The 16,475-nt window shown below is 47.4% G+C and overlaps 1 protein-coding gene across 11 annotated transcripts in view; it reads left to right on the forward strand.

Moving 5' to 3' along the window:
* Nucleotides 1-16,475, forward strand: part of RYR1 (ryanodine receptor 1) — a 145,620-nt gene that overhangs the window by 70,381 nt on the left and 58,764 nt on the right. For all 11 annotated transcript variants that reach the window (XM_054999019.1, XM_054999024.1, XM_054999023.1 and 8 more), the window contains exons 40-57: nt 376-490; nt 1,854-1,986; nt 2,300-2,394; nt 4,133-4,268; nt 5,655-5,841; nt 7,007-7,118; nt 7,345-7,465; nt 7,633-7,802; nt 8,468-8,688; nt 10,618-10,708; nt 11,553-11,693; nt 12,574-12,737; nt 13,149-13,227; nt 13,347-13,436; nt 14,013-14,153; nt 15,211-15,285; nt 15,801-15,876; nt 15,976-16,099. In XM_054999019.1, the coding sequence (XP_054854994.1) occupies nt 376-490; nt 1,854-1,986; nt 2,300-2,394; nt 4,133-4,268; nt 5,655-5,841; nt 7,007-7,118; nt 7,345-7,465; nt 7,633-7,802; nt 8,468-8,688; nt 10,618-10,708; nt 11,553-11,693; nt 12,574-12,737; nt 13,149-13,227; nt 13,347-13,436; nt 14,013-14,153; nt 15,211-15,285; nt 15,801-15,876; nt 15,976-16,099 (2,271 nt within the window). The remainder of the gene's footprint in view (nt 1-375; nt 491-1,853; nt 1,987-2,299; nt 2,395-4,132; nt 4,269-5,654; nt 5,842-7,006; nt 7,119-7,344; nt 7,466-7,632; nt 7,803-8,467; nt 8,689-10,617; nt 10,709-11,552; nt 11,694-12,573; nt 12,738-13,148; nt 13,228-13,346; nt 13,437-14,012; nt 14,154-15,210; nt 15,286-15,800; nt 15,877-15,975; nt 16,100-16,475) is intronic.

A 16,475-nucleotide genomic window follows, 5' to 3' on the forward strand; every position in this document is an offset into this window, starting at 1 on the left:
GCAGCTACTTAAGTAGCTCAATAAAAGCACCAGAACCCCTTGGAGGGACGGGATACAGCATCCAGCATAAAGCCAGCCATCAGTACTAAAATTAAAAAATGTTTTCCCCTGGCAGCTGAAAGATTTGGCAAACCTCTGTGGGGAGAGAGTTCCAGACCCCGAGTGCCACCCCAAACAAGGCCCCGTCTCTGGAGCTCAGCAAGCTGAACTTTCCTCATCAGCCTCTGCTACTTGCCAGTTTGTAAAACCTGTATCCAGAACCAGCCACCACCACCCCCAAAATCCTCCTGATTCCTTCCACCCGTCTGCTACCACCGCCGGTTGCCTTCTGTAACAATTGGCAGATTACATCTCTGTGTTGGTTTTTCTTGGCAGGAACATTATGAACAACAAAGTGTTCTACCAGCACCCCAACCTGATGAGAGCTCTGGGCATGCACGAGACGGTCATGGAGGTGATGGTGAATGTCCTGGGAGGAGGGGATTCGAAGGTAAGGACGTCGGCTTTTTGCAAGCGTACGGCAAGCCCCTCGCTCTGGGCCGATTCAAGCGGCTGAAGAAGCCGCAGGACCCCTTCTTCCTCTGGTCCAGTATCACATCCCATGCGGAGCTTGCCTGGCTGTTTGCTGATCTCTTGTTTGTTGGGTTATCAACTTCATGCCGCAAGTTTTAAGGGTGGGATGGGAAGATCCCACTTTTCGTCCACCCTAGTAATCTGTGCCTCCCAATTTAGATGTCTACCAAATCTCAGCTTTGTACCATATAGGCATTTTGGAGGTGATCCCCCCCCCCCCTATTTTTTAGGGCTTGCATGTATCTAACTTTTCTTGTAAGAACATCTTTGGTGATTATGTGTCGAATTTTGACTTTCTAGGAGAACCTGGAAATACCTTAGATAGTAAAGAGTCCAGTAGCACCTTTAAGACTAACCCACTTTACTGTAGCATAAGCTTTCAGGAACCACAGCTCTCTTTGTCAGATGCAGCCATCAGGTTGCATCTGACAAAGAGAGCTGTGGTTCTCAAAAGCTTATGCTACAATAAAGTTGCATCTGATGAAGAGAGCTGTGGTTCTCAAAAGCTTATGCTACAATGAAGTTGCATCTGACGAAGAGAGCTGTGGTTCTTGAAAGCTTATGCTACAATGAAGTTGCATCTGACGAAGAGAGCTGTGGTTCTTGAAAGCTTATGCTACAATAAAGTTGGTTAGTCTTAATGGTGCTACTGGACTCTTTATGATTTTGCAACTACAGACTAACACGGCTAACTCCTCTGGAAATACTTTAACAATTTTGGTGTACGCTTTTGAGTGTCCTGTTTCAGGTGAGGGATAGGTGTAAAAAAGCGCGATATTAGAAGCTTTTCTGTCCTGAGCTTACATGTGTATCAAATCTGCAAGTTTGTAGTTCATCAGGAAGTAACCTAACCGTTTTGATATCCTTGTCCATCATAGGCCTGCTTTAAACTATGATGTTAGCAAGCAAGAAGAATTTTATCCTGTGCGAAGTTGTGTGTGCCTTAGCATCAGGTTAAAACTGGGCCTGCCGTCACTGTGGGCTCCAGGATAGCATGGTATACCAGGATGGCATTGGCATGCACTGGCATTCTATCATTGCATGCCTGGTAGCATTGTAGCAGTCCATTTTAAATGAGTCAGCGGGCACGTGCAATGTCCCAGAGGTAAGTTCTTGCTTACCAGCATTCTGTTTGAATCAGGCTAATAGAACAGGCGAGATATAAGTCTACGGAATCATCTTGGACTGATTATGGGAGGGGAGAAACGAGGTAAAACTTGATGAGGTGGGCAGTCAGCCAAGGTTTAAAGGAATCTCTCTGACCCTCTTCCCCCAACCAGGAGATCCGTTTCCCTAAGATGGTGACCAACTGCTGTCGTTTCCTGTGCTACTTCTGCCGCATCAGCCGCCAGAACCAGCGCTCCATGTTCGACCACCTCAGCTACCTGCTAGAAAACAGCGGCATTGGGCTCGGTGAGTCAACGTGCTTAGGACAATCACGGGCTGGGGATGGATCGCAGTGTGTGTATGGGGGGAATTCACCCACCCCTCCAAAAAAGAAAAAGTCCCATATTTTAAATGTGCATTTTAAGAATTAAAATGTTGACGTTATTGACCTGAACGTTGAGGTTTCTCCCTGCCCTTTAACAAAGACAGATTAGAGGGGAGCACCCACCCAGGCGCCAACCTCCGAGGGTGCTGATGAGTTGAACTGCTGCCCTTACAAAAATAAAAAGAAAGATTTTTGCTCAGTCCAACTGTTGACCCATTTCCTTTGCTTCCCTAGGCATGCGTGGGTCCACTCCCTTGGACGTGGCGGCTGCTTCTGTGATCGATAACAACGAGTTGGCACTTGCCCTTCAGGAGCAAGATCTAGAGAAGGTAACGTGGGGACAGGAGAGTAGCGAAAGAATGGGTAGGGAGAGTACGGATCAGGGCCAGCCCTGGGCATTTGGATGTACTTGATGAAACCGGAGCACAGTCCTTCCAACCCTAGTTTGTACTTCTCACTTCTCCAAGAAGCCCCTGTATTGATTCCTTCCTTTTCTACCAGTTTCTCTAACCATTCTCTGCTATTATTGCTGCTGTTGTCTGGGGTTGCTTCCTCACTAGCTGTTTGGTTTGGAATTGCTTTGATTTGTTTACTCAGTGTCAGACTATGGAATCCCAATTATCCAAAGTTCGTCTCCCCGCTTCTGCAAGAAGCACAAGGTTTCTTGGTTGCAAAAGGTTTATTGGAAGATTATGCTCAGGATACAGGTGTCCACAATCCAAGGGTTTGAGACCCTTGGCTGAACGAAAGCTTTGTTGAGAACGACACAAGAAATGAAAGTAACAACTTTTCAAACACCCATTCCCAGCCTCCCCCCTTAGTCCTGTCTGTGAAGGCATGGGAAGACGAGGACATCAAGGTCGTCGGCCGGAATGGGCTGATAAGAACTCTTCGCTCCCATGAATATATGCGGCCTGGTCACCACCTGGGCCTAGAGGGAGAAAGCTAAACAACTATGGATTATAGCAAGTTAACATGGCGTAACTCTGGCTAGAGAACTGACAATCAAACTGACACTCTGACACTCAGTTTTAACAGAGATTTGGCAGTGTCTTAGGTAAACTATTACATTCCAACATTTTCCTCTCTGTCCTCGGATCTTTTTTGTTTTCCAGCTGAGATCTGTGATTTAAAAAACAACAACATAAAATTCAGTTCTGGCCAGTTCCATACAGACAATGTGATATTGATGTTTCTTGTAACTAGCCCCTTTACGTTTTGTCTGTTTCCTGCTTTCAGCTTAATTACTCTCTTCTTGTTCTCTCTGATTTGCCAGCAGTACCATCTCTAAATTAATGATGAATTATCTTTTTTTTTCTTGGTTGCTGGGGAATGGGGGGAAATGAAGCACTGCTTTTCACTTTGCAACCAAGACACTCTTGTTAGTTTCTTATTTTTATGATTTTATAATACTATTATAAAATTGTGATTCTAAATAATAAAATTAAAAATAGTGAAGAACTGATTTAACTGCAAAACTGAAAAGCTTCCCCCACCTCCCTTTTCCTCTCCTGTGGGAATAGGTATTAATAACGGTTGAGGGGGACCAAAGAAAGCAAGTAATTAGTTTGTGATTTACACCTGTTTTGGTTCCCTGGAATGAAGACAAACTATTCCAGTTACGGATCGTGTTCGTGTCTGAAGAAGGAAGTACTGATTCTCAAAAGCTTACACTCTGAAAATCTTGTTTGGTTAGCCAGTTTGGTGTAGTGGTTAAGAGCGGCAGGACTCTAATCTGGACAGCCAGGTTTGATCCCCCACTCCTCTGCTTGAAGCCAGCTGGGTGACCTTGGGTCAGTCACAGCTCTCTCAGGGCTCTCTCAGCACCACCCACTGCACAGGGTGGTTGTTGTGAAAATAATAATAGCATACTTTGTAAACTGCTCTGAGTGGGTGTTAAGTCATCCTGAAGGGTGGTATAAAAATCAAATGTTGTTGTTGTTCTCTAAGGTGCCACCGGACTCATACCCTGCTGTTCTGCGCCTGTTCCATTTCCTTCCGGGACACCGTATTGGTAGAAACTCGCACTAATTTATCTTGTCTCTGATCTTCCCATTGTCTCCTCAGGTGGTGACCTACCTGGCAGGGGCTGGCCTCCAGAGCTGTCCTATGCTGCTCTCCAAGGGATATCCTGACATCGGCTGGAACCCTTGCGGGGGCGAGCGTTACCTGGATTTCCTGCGCTTCACCGTCTTTGTCAATGGTGAGCTCGACTCAGGAGAGAGAATCTGAAGTTGGCGACATGGTTAGAATTTTTACTATCATGAGCGATTCAGTGTGGAAAGGCTGAGAACAGAGACCATCCTCTGCTAAGATCCTGGGGTGTTTTCCCACTGCTGTCGGGCTGTCTTTCCCGTGGCTCCCCAGAAGGGGAGATCCGTCACTGAAGGATAAAAATGGTTTTGAAGATACCAGAGGTCGGTTGGGGGAAGCAGTAGAATTTGTTGGGTGGGGCGGTGGGCAGCCTAGAGAGGTGATATGGTGGGGGAAGAAATGGGAATCGCTGGATGGGTTGGGAACTGCTGAGAAAGGCCTAAAATGGGTCAGCAACCTTTCTTTTCCCCCCATAATACCTGCCTGTGAATACATTGGAGTGCTAGCAGTGAAAAGGGCAGGTGGTTGGATGGACAACAACTGCTACTGGCCAAACGTACCTGGGAGCAATCTGAACCCCAGGTGGGAGCCTGCCTTGGTCCTTTGGGTGGGGAACCTGGCCCGATACACCTAGCAAAAGGGTTTAGTGTGCCTGTGCTCGGGATGCACGCCAAGGTTTACTTTTCCCCAGCCAGAAATCTTGTTTGCCCACTAAGCAGCCAGTGGGCCAAATTAGCCTTCTCAAGCAGTCAGACCAGCTCTCTAGGCCTTTTCCCCCCTCCCTTCATCTGTGCTGTACTGTAGTAGGCCTTTCCCTTATATTTCAAGGTCCTTTGCCGCAATTGTAAGGATATCGAATGATTATTCTTGTATGAGCAAATTTAAAACAAAAAACGTTTAGATCAGCAAAATGTTTAGGATTGTGCCACGTCCTTCTGTGCCAAGATTGGAGGCAGTACCCATTTTTAATAGTAAAGAGTCCAGTAGCACCTTTAAGACTAACCAACTTTATTGTAGCATAAGCTTTCAAGAGCCACAGCTCTCTTCGTCAGATGCATGCATCTGACGAAGAGAGTTGTGGTTCTCAAAAGCTTATCCTTCGTCTGTGCATCTGACGAAGAGAGCTGTGGTTCTTGAAAGCTTATGCTTTGTTCATGCGTCTGATGAAAAGAGCTGTGGTTCTCAAAAGCTTATCCTTCGTCTGTGCAGCTGACAAAGAGAGCTGTGGTTCTTGAAAGCTTATGTTTCGTTTATGCATCTGATGAAGAGAGCTGTGGTTCTCGAAAGCTTATGCTACAATAAGGTTGGTTAGTCTTAAAGATGCTACTGGATTCTTCACTGTTTTGCAACTACAGACTAACTCTGCTAACTTCTCTGGATCTATGACCATTTTTAACAGGGCACTCATCCTCCTGCCCCCCCCTCCCACTTCTCAACGGGTTTCCTGGCTCATGCGGTTCCCTTTTCCCCTTCCTACCCCTCTCACTCTCAACAGGTGAGAGCGTGGAGGAGAATGCCAACGTGGTTGTACGGTTGCTGATCCGACGTCCCGAGTGCTTCGGCCCAGCCCTTCGGGGTGAGGGTGGCAACGGTCTGTTGGCAGCCATAGAGGAGGCCATCCAGATCTCCCAGGATCCTGCTCGGGATGGGCCCACGGTCAAGAAAGATCGCCGTCGGGAGCTGTGCGTGAGGCTAGGGAACACATTTGGGGAGCGGGGGGAATACATTGTGGGAAGGGTGCAGAATTAACGTAGGACACATCCCATGGCTTTGAAACTGCAGCTATCAGAGGAAGACCAGAGTGGTCTGTCTGTTGGTCTCACTGGTGCCTTGGAAGCTGTTGTGATTTTTTCAGAGGTCAAAGAGTGCCACGTGACCTGCTGTAGCCTGCCACTGATTTTCTTTGGCTTCCTTCCTTTGGCCCAAGCTGAATTCCTGCCTGGCATGTCTGAGGCTCCCTCACTGAGGGGCTGAGTCCTGGCAAAGGGTTAAAACGCACAAAAGGCATGCATTTTCCATGTGTGCTGAGTGGCATTTTTCTTCCTTACGAGAGACGGAGACCAAAATCACCCGTGCATTTTCAGTGTTCCCGAAGATGCAGTTGTAAATTAACAAAACTGCCTTTCCTGGTTTTCACGTTGGCACGCTCAGGGCCAGTTTTCTGGCCAAGCCCCCCAAGAAACTGCTTGGGATGGCTCATGGCGGATGGCATGGAGGGTGTACCACAGGGGTTTGGCTGTCTCCTAACAATGGGCAACCTAGAAAATGATGGGCATCCTCTTCTTGGCTAGTGCTGCCACCAGAGAGCTTTGAGCCCTGATCTGGCTGTCAGTGGAGCAGCAAGAGAGAGGAAGTTGTACCCACACAATACCTTCAACCTGCCCTGTAGGCACCCACGGCAGGAAAAAGGCTGAAAAACACTTTACAGTGGCACATGTGAACTCGATCTGAACTCCAGCAGCGTAAACTTGGATTCAGATTACGTCCTGTTTTCTGAGCCTGTGGCGAAGGTTATCTCCTTCTTTTTCTTTCCTTCCACCTTCATGAGGGCTGGGAACTTGATCGTGAAAGCTGAGAATCTGAGGGTGCTGCGATGTGCTGAGCTGAGCGTCACATTGTATTTTTGGGAATCTGATTGTTGTGACCAACCCACACACGCTCCCACACCCCTGTCACTGGCCGCGCCTGTAATTTCACACACTTCCAGACACATGTTCACTCCCTTTATTTTTTTTGGGGTTTGGGGCAACTCCGCACTATTCTGCCCTCCCAAACGCCCTAATTTTGCCGCATGGACGTTCCTCCTTCCCCCTCCCTCCATTCCCCTTTTCTCTCTTTCTCTGCCAGATTTGGGGGAGAGGAAACTCACGAGGAGAACCGGGTACATTTGGGCAACGCGATCATGTCCTTCTATGCGGCACTCATCGACTTGCTGGGCCGCTGTGCCCCTGAGATGCATGTAAGCACCACCGCACTATCTCCAGGATGAAAGCGCGTTCTTCTCCCCACTACAACCTGCACGACTTGGGCGTTGGTCCACTTCACCCGGCACTGCTCCCCCGCCACTTACACCCAGTCCCCAACTAGCTCTCTCCCTCCGCCGCCTTTCCTCCTGAGCTGGCATTAGGTCAGGTACTTCCCCATCCGGTTCACGCTGCCTCCTCTTTTGCCTCTTCTTTAAACAGCTCATCCAGGCTGGGAAGGGCGAAGCTCTCCGGATCAGAGCCATCTTGCGCTCCTTGGTGCCTCTTGAGGACCTTGTTGGAGTCATCAGCCTCTCGCTGCAAATTCCTGCCTTTGGCAAAGGTACGACGGCGGGTGGTGCAGAGAAGGGTTCCGAGCTCCCTCGTTTCCCGCTCCCTGTCGGCAGTTCAGACGGGGGACGCACAGACTTCGAAAGGTGTGAACTAGGCCTCGGGCAGCCTCACTTGCTCGCCTCATCCCACCTGCTGTTCCTCTCCCTCCCGCGCTAGATGGCAGTGTTATTGAGCCCAAGATGTCTGCCAGCTTCGTGCCTGACCACAAGGCACCCATGGTGTTGTTCTTGGACCGGGTCTACGGCATTGACAACCAGGAGTTTCTCCTCCATGTGTTGGAAGTGGGCTTCTTGCCGGACATGCGAGCAGCTGCCTCCTTGGACACAGTGAGTGCTGAGATGGGACGGATGCAGCTTTCCTCATCTGCTGGGTTGGGGGGAGAATCTCCTACCTCACAGTTTTTCGGAAAAAGGGATAGGCGGGCATCTACTGGCCCCTTGGGAGGGGAATCACCTCTCTTATGCTCCGTGTTCCCTTCAGTCACTGTAACTCTGTAACTTCCTGCCTGGTTGCTTCCTATCCTTGATCTCCTGAGTTGAGAATGGTGTTGTGGAACATCATTTTCACACGCTTCATCAGTCCTCGGATGGGGTGTGTTTCCAGTGGCAGCCAGGAACATATCCTTGTAGAATGCAAGCTGTATTTACACCAAGATGGGTAGCGGTGTTAGCCTGTCTGTAGCAGCAGAAAAGAGCAAGAGTCCAGTAGCACCTGTAAGACTAACAAAATGTGTGGTGGGGTGTGAACTTTCGCGAGTCACTGAAGGTATTTGAAGAAGTGAGCTGTGGCTCATAAAAGCTCTTACCCTACCACAATTTTTGTTAGTCTTATAGGTGCTACTGGACTCTTGCTCTTTTCTGCTGTATTTACACCTGCATCTGTATATGCCTCAGCAGAAACGGAGCATGCCACAATATACTTGCCTTTGCCTAATTTTCTTATGGCTGCACTTCTCTCTGACTCTCCTTCCCATTTCCTCTGTCCCCCTCAGGCTGCCTTCAGCACCACAGAGATGGCGCTGGCCCTGAATCGCTACCTGTGCTTGGCGGTGCTGCCCCTTATCACCAAGTGCGCCCCTCTGTTCGCCGGCACTGAGCACCGGGCCATCATGGTGGACTCCATGCTGCACACCATCTATCGCCTGTCGCGCGGGCGGTCCCTCACCAAGGCTCAGCGGGACGTTATCGAAGAGTGCCTGATGGCCCTGTGCAGGTACTCGGCAGGGACGCTAGGCTAGGCGGGGCCCTCAGGAGGAGTCAGAGCAGGGCTCTGCCCTCTTTCTGAGGCTGATGACTGGTGAAAGATACAAGACCACGACCCCTTGGAGAAGTCCCTCTGTCCATGAGCACCGTTAACGGGAGGAGCAGAGGGACTTCTCCAAGGGTCTGTGGTCTTCTGTAAACAGTAGAGTGATGTCAAATTGGATTGGATGTGAACGTTATACTGTTATTGACTTTACATTGTATTGGTATCAATTTTACATATTTATTGCTGTATTTATTGACCAAGGAGCACTGCACGCTTTCATTAGTAAATTGAAATATGTATACAAATATTTATTAACAATTGAGGATTGGAGCATGGCGCACTTTAATTCTTAACAGTTACAAATTGAGTTTCCTCCACGGAAGAACTTGTATCGTTCACCGGTCATCTCAATTCCGTGGTGCCCTTTAGTTTGTGGTGCTCTTTCTGAGATAGGCATTTGGCCTCTCTGTGCAAACAGTTAACATTTTTGAGAAATTTGCCCCCTCTCATTCCATAAGAGCCCTGACCTAGATAGCCCAGGTGAACCTGATCTCGTCAGATCTCAGAAGCTAAGCAGGGTCACCCTGGGTTAGTAATTGGATGGGAGACTTCCAACGAAGAACAGGGCTGCAGAGGCAGGCAATGGCAAACCACCTCTGATAGTCTCTTGCCATGAAAACCCCACCAGGGGTCGCCATACGTCAGCTATGACTTGAGTGCACCACGCACACATTCCATAATGTCATAAGAAGAGCCCTGCTGGATTAGACCAGTTGTCTATCTAGTACACTGTCCTAGGTGGGTAGCTGTGTTGGTCTGCAGTAGAACAGCAGGGTTCGAGTCCAGTGGCACCTTCGAGAGCAACAAGATTTTCAGAGTGTAAGTTTTCGAGAGTCAGGGCTCTCTTCTTCAGACACAAGTAGGAATGGAGAACCATTCCTACTCTCCGTGGTTTCACACAGCTCCTAACCACTTGCCTTGGAGGGCCAAGAAACAGGATCGTTCTTTCCCTTACGCAAAAGGATCACTGGATGTCCCGGCCTCCCTGTCCATCCTTGTAATATGTCCTGTCCCAAACACTCCACGGAGAACAGCTCACATCTGAAGAGGGTTCTTGGCTGGGTCTTTGGTGAACCGTCATTCATCCCAACCGATAGATTACAATGGGTAGTTCTGGGCTACTTCTTCCTTCCCCTCTTAACTGGGGGTTCAGAAAGAGATCTCTCCCATTCGGAAGAAGAACATTGTCTTGTTTTGCGCGTTGAAACATGTGAGGAACGAAGGTTGCTTGTTGAGGGAGGCAACTCTGTAGATCTGCTCTGCAGAGTGGAGGAGTTAGAATTGCCCGGTTCCGAAATCTGCTCTGAAGTACCAGGTGTCAGTTGGCTCTGAGCTGTTGAATTCCCTGTCGCAGCAGATTGTTTACTTGCTGGATTATCAGGGCTCTCTAAAACCTTGTTCCACAAGTCAACTTTAAGACGAGCAGATCTGTCACTTCGAGCCTTGTGTGTGAACTTTTGACAGATGCGGCAAGCAGGTACGTTGTGACTCTCCCCAAGTCACAGCAAACAGAGGTCATGTTCATCAGTGTGAGTCATCTTTGTGTCACATTTCATACACTTTTTGAACAATGATTTGGGAGACATCGTGCCTAACTAACACTGTCCTAACTTCAAACTAAGCTAGCTACCTACGAACCTCTCACTACGGCGGTGAAGAAAGAACTGTGGGAATGTTGGGGACATTCAGCCTAGACACCCGATTTTGGCGGGAATTTGATGGTGCAGCCGCAGTGAGGGCTGAGCGTCCCCCTTTAGTGAATTTTTAAAGCTATAAAGAATCTCTCTGCGCCTTTGTGGGGCCTTTCTGGATCCCTTTCTTGTTTTCTCCCAGGTACATTCGCCCCTCTATGCTCCAGCATCTCTTGCGCCGACTGGTGTTTGATGTACCCATCCTCAACGAGTTTGCCAAGATGTCCCTGAAGGTGAGCAGTGTAGGATGAGGCTGTTTGTCCTCACCTGAAGCATTGTATTCATTTCGGTATTCATATTCCTTATGGCCTGCCCTTTCTTGCTAAGACTCAAGGCGGATCACGCAGTGTAGGCCGACAGGATCAACGGCTGGGATGTTCAATAAACAATACGATAGGGTAAGGACGGCAGAAATTTGAAAACAAGCAGAAGTCCAAATACAGAGACGAAATGTTGAAACAAAACATAATTAATTTGATATGACAAATGATGCAGAAATTACCCAGTAGGAGCATATCTGTGGCAACAGACAGCACTCAGTAGTATAAACCCTGTTCCTTTACCAAAGTATCTCTATGAGCCGTTTCTTACAGCACAGTAAACAGCCTTCCTAAATCTGATAGAGCTGGAACACAATGCTGAAACAAAGCATAAGCAAATTGACAAGGTATATGGGATCCCGTTCCTCCCACCTCATTTTATTTTATTGATTTATTCGATTTTTATGCCACTTCTCTTTAATGAAGATCTTGAAGCGGTTCACAACAATTGCAATAGTTAAAACCAGTACAAAATATAATATTCAATAAATTGGAAATTGTCTTGGAGAAAAATTACTTTCGTTTTTAAGACCAATTTTACCTTCAGACTCAGAGTGTTGCCACACAGAGTCTACTCGCCCCGACTATTGCCAATTTATTCGTGTGCCATTTTGAGAATATCTTATTTTCCGATTATGTTACACAATCTTAAATTTGGTAGAGGGTAAAAACGTGCTTTTGAAGGGAAGACTCTCTTTTGTTGTGATGGTGGTGATTCGTTTTCTTGCACGCTGAGCCACGCCCTATCTTTTCTCAGCTCTTGACCAATCATTACGAGCGTTGCTGGAAGTATTACTGCCTCCCCACCGGCTGGGCTAACTATGGGGTCACCTCTGAGGAGGAGCTGCACCTCACTCGTAAACTCTTCTGGGGCATCTTCGAGTCCTTGTCCCACAAGGTAAGCGCCGTACCTATCTCTTTAACTCTTCTTATTCTGCCTGTCTTATAAGAATGGTATGTGTGGCTCTTTCCTCCCCACATTTATGACCCCAACAGATCTGTGAGGCCAATCAGGCTGAAAGAGAGAGAGAAAAAGACAGGTCTGTCTGATTATATTAAAGCCCAATATATCTTGAATGACATCTTTTCTGATACAACTGAGAAGGTTGCTTTGTTTCTTCAATGTGCCATTAAGATTTGTCAAGATCAGACGTAGTGATGTTCCAATGATATAACTAAATTTTATCTTTATAACTTTTTTATCCTTTTATTGTAACAATCCTGTAATTGGCACCAGCCTATTTTTTATGCCATTATGCCATTAAAGATTGGATTTGGATTTGGAAGAGAGAGAGAGAGAGAGAGAGAGAGAGAGAGAGAGTGACACGAGGTGAACTTTGCAGTTGAACTTTGCGGTTGCATCTGACGAAGAGAGCTGTGGTTCTCGAAAGCTTATGCTACAATAAAGTCGGTTAGTCTTAAAGGTGCTACTGGACTCTTTACTATTTTAAGTCCAAGGAGGAAATCACAGACTGTAAAGATTCCAGGTGCCTTGCAAACCTTATGGGGTCACCGTAAGGTGGCTGTGACTTGACAGTACTTTATGTGCACACACACAAAGATTCTGGGGCTGCTGCTTTCTGTGGCTGAAGCAACTTGTGGTTAAACAAGTCCTCTCCATCTCCTCTTACTGTGTAGCCTGTGGGTAGCTGATTGCTAAATCATGAAGAAATGGAAGGATGTCATTTTGGGGGGGAATTGGAGTGTGTCTATTTCTCTGTCTTACTGAACTGATTGATTTCCTGCACTCCTCTACTTTCCCCCCTCCCGGCACCCAGAAATTTGAACCTGAACTTTACAAACTAGCTATGCCCTGCCTGTGCGCTATCGCAGGCGCAATCCCACCAGACTACGTAGATGCGAGTTACTCCTCCAAGACCGAGAAGAAGGCCTCTGTGGATGCTGAAGGCAATTTCGACCCCAAGCCTATCGAGACGCTTAAGTGAGTGGGTTTTATTTTATTTTATTATTATTATTTATTTTGCAGGGTGCGTGCATGTAGGGAGATTGCCACCTGCATGCATGGAATCTGGCATGGCAGACAGCGTTCAGACTCCTGGGGGAAAAACCTGTAACTTCCTTTTAAAAATAAGCAAATGAAACTTGCAGATTTCTGACCCTTAAGGCTGCAAAGAGAGGCTTGAAAATGTGCAGGAGATAACTGGCAAAGTGTCAAAAGCTGGGAGACTTAAGTGGAGAGGGGGCTGAGCTATTCACTTGATATCCCTGTAGGGAGAGATCTGATAAGAGGAGTCAACCTTCTATTTCGTGCAAGGGTGGAGCGGGTCTCTAAATACAAAGGCTTCCCTTTTTTGCTGACTGATCTTTTAAAAAGCCTTTTCCTCATATGCAGTGTCATAATTCCTGAGAAGCTGGATGGCTTTATCAACAAATATGCTGAATACACTCATGAAAAGTGGGCCTTTGACAAGGTAAGGGAGTAGCCTCCACGGACCTCTCTGGGCTGATTGTATCTTCTTTCTTGGCATGGACTCCAGAGTCTTGGTTTGGAGTAAAGCAAATGAAAGCTCCTTTGTCTCCTCATTTGCAGATTCAGAATAACTGGTCGTTCGGAGAGACTTACGACGAGGAGGCCAAGACCAACCCCATGTTGCGCCCCTATAAAACATTCTCAGAAAAGGTAAAACACACACTCCTCCTCCACTGTCCCCTTCCATCTTAAAAGCAAGTTGTCACGGCTTAACTCCAAAGTCCAGATGAAGAAGAAGGAAAAATTCACCCATGTCTGGAATCTGACAGATTTTCAGAACCCCATCTTGAGTTCCAAGGATATACTAATTTCAGTTTTTAAAATTCTATTTGATGCTGCCAATTCTTGATAGGCATTTTAAGGCAATAATGGAAACGAACTTGCACCGTTGAATGTTTTACACGGCCACACCCAAGTCTCAGTCCAGAGTGTGAACATTACAAACTTTCAGATTAAAAGAATTTAAATTGAGTATTTTTCCAAAGGGGCAGATTTGAATTAGGAATACTCTTGAATGTTCTCCCCTTTAGATTTAGTTCAGTAAGCTGTTGCCAAATCTTGCAAGAGAGCCCACCTCTTGCTGAGCTGGTTCCGATCCTCGGCATGAATCTGAATTCCAGACTGGTTGAACCTCTCCCAGAATACACCTGGCGATCCAAGCCTTGATCATTGCCGAAGTCCCTTGTTTTCCATCCTGTGCCCATCCATCCTGCTTTCTCCCTCTAGGATAAGGAAATCTACCGGTGGCCTATCAAGGAGTCCCTGAAGGCCATGATCGCGTGGGAGTGGACTATCGAGAAAGCCCGCGAGGGTGAAGAAGAGAAGATAGAGAAGAAAAAGACACGCAAAATCTCACAGACAGCCCAGGTGTGCCCTCCTAGTCTGGCTGCAGCAAGGAAACTAAAGATCTGGATGGAAATGGGAGGGCAAACTACACCTTAAATATAATGGTGTCCCAACATATTTAATAATAACAACAACAACAACAACAACAACATTCAATTTATATACCACCCTTTAGGACAACTTAACATTCACTCAGAGCAGTTTACAAAGTATGCTACAACAATAATTACCCTGTGAGGTGTGTGGGGCTGAGAGAGCTCCTAAAAACTGTGACTAACTCAAGGTCACCCAGCTGGCTATAAGCGGAGGAGTGGGGAATCAAACCTGGCTCTCCAGATTACAGTCCTGCTGCTTTTAACCACTACACCAAACAGGCTCAGCCTTGGGAATTTGGGAAGGGAGAGGTGGAAGTTGGCAAGCCTTTCCTTGCCAGTTGGTTATTTTTCCTCTGTAAAAATCACTCCCCCTGACTTCTGCCTCCCACTCCCTTATGGGGTTTCGTAGACATAACTGTCACTGTAAACGGGCAACGGGCAGGTAATGCGTATGAAGCAACTAGTGACTTTGAGCAGAAATTCAAAGAAATTGAGCTGTGGAAGGAGGTCTGTTATTGGATTCTGGGTGAAGGAATGGACTCGCCAGCGCATTCCCTTGGGTCTTGGGAGATCCCAAATCTCCACTCAGCAACGCCACCTCTTTTCCTTACTCCCAGGGAGTACCAAATGTTTCACTGGATAATAACCACTGCCACCAGCAAATCTGAGAGTATCTCTTGCTAGAGAACCAGGGAGGTGCAAGGTACCAAAATTCATAGATTCATGGGATCGTTGCCCAGAAAGAGTTGTTTGAATAGTTAAAGGGAAGGAAGGTCTGAAGCCAAGTATTATTGTTTTCTTCACTGATTTGTGAGAAGAGACTGACGCTTGAGGTTGGTTAAAAGCAGGGACGCTGGGACTCTTAGGGTCTCTTTGCAGCACTTGAACCTGTTGAGTTTGGGTTGGGGGACAGGAGCATGGTGTGGTTGCTCAGGGGGCTGGTGGATGTCAAAATAACTTGCCTCTTCTCAACTCCCCCATAGGTCTATGACCCCAGCCACGGCTACAACCCCCAACCCATGGACCTCTCTGGTGCAACCCTTTCCAGGGAACTGCAGGTAAGCGAGACAAGGAGATGGGAGTGTTTGAAGGCAGTCATTCTGCAACCAGACAATGAACATTCTGCAGTTGTAACACATTCTGCAAATACAGGATGAGTGATTTGTTAAAACAAACAACAAACAAACAAAAAGCCCCCACAATCTTTCTCTTCCTGTATTTCAGTCGTATGTTTTGTGCAGGAGGCATTTTTTGAAAACAGGAGTTTTTGCCAGAGGGCTGTGGATAAGCGTGGGCTGGGTGGCTTGGGAAAAGAATTTCAGATTCCCTCACCAGCTCATTTTGCCCAAATCCCTCCCTTTCCTTCGCAGATAACCATCTTCCTGATTCTCCATGCAGTTGCATCTCTCCCCCAGCTAAGAGAGCTAGAAACTTGGCTGTCCATTTTAAAAACAAACCTTGAGAATCTCACGCAGTTCCATAGTGGACAGCTCAGTTCTGCATCTCAGACATGCACTTCACAGGTTCTAGAATGCTTGTTCTGATCTCCCACCTGTCTGGGCTCTTTCCACAGGCGATGGCAGAACAGCTGGCGGAGAACTACCACAACACCTGGGGTCGCAAGAAGAAGCTGGAGCTGGAAGCCAAAGGCAAGCCTCCTTTTTGCAACTCTCGTTGAGGTGCTAGTGCCCTGACCCAGTTCCTGAAGCAACCTTGACCCCTCTTCTTTCTTTCTCTCTTTTCCACAGGGGGTGGCACTCACCCACTACTGGTGCCTTATGACACGTTGACGGCCAAGGAGAAGGCCCGGGACCGAGAAAAAGCTCAAGAGTTGCTTAAATTCCTGCAGCTGAATGGTTACGCGGTGACCAGGTGGGCCCCAAATGAGCAAATCAGGGACCCAGACATAGACTGGGCATGTGATGTGAGCAAAGAGAGGGATGGGAGAACTTTTGTTCCTCCTAGGCATGCCATGGGCTCCATCTCTTGGGGAAAGGCCTTGGCAAAACTGCCTCTTCCCAAAGGAAGTGAAATACAGGCCAAGCCTAATGGAAGGCAGTAGGTTGGGAATCATAGAATCATAGGGTTGGAAGGGACCTCCAGGGTCATCTAGTCCAACCCCCAGCACAACGCAGGAAATTCACAACCGCCTCCTTCCACACACCCCAATGATCCCTGCTTCATGTGCAGAAGATGGCAAAACACTGTCAGGATCTCTAGCCAAACTGGCCTGGGGAAAATTGCTTCC

The sequence above is a fragment of the Eublepharis macularius genome, chromosome 15, assembly GCF_028583425.1.
Source record: "Eublepharis macularius isolate TG4126 chromosome 15, MPM_Emac_v1.0, whole genome shotgun sequence".
NCBI lineage: Eukaryota > Metazoa > Chordata > Lepidosauria > Squamata > Eublepharidae > Eublepharis > Eublepharis macularius.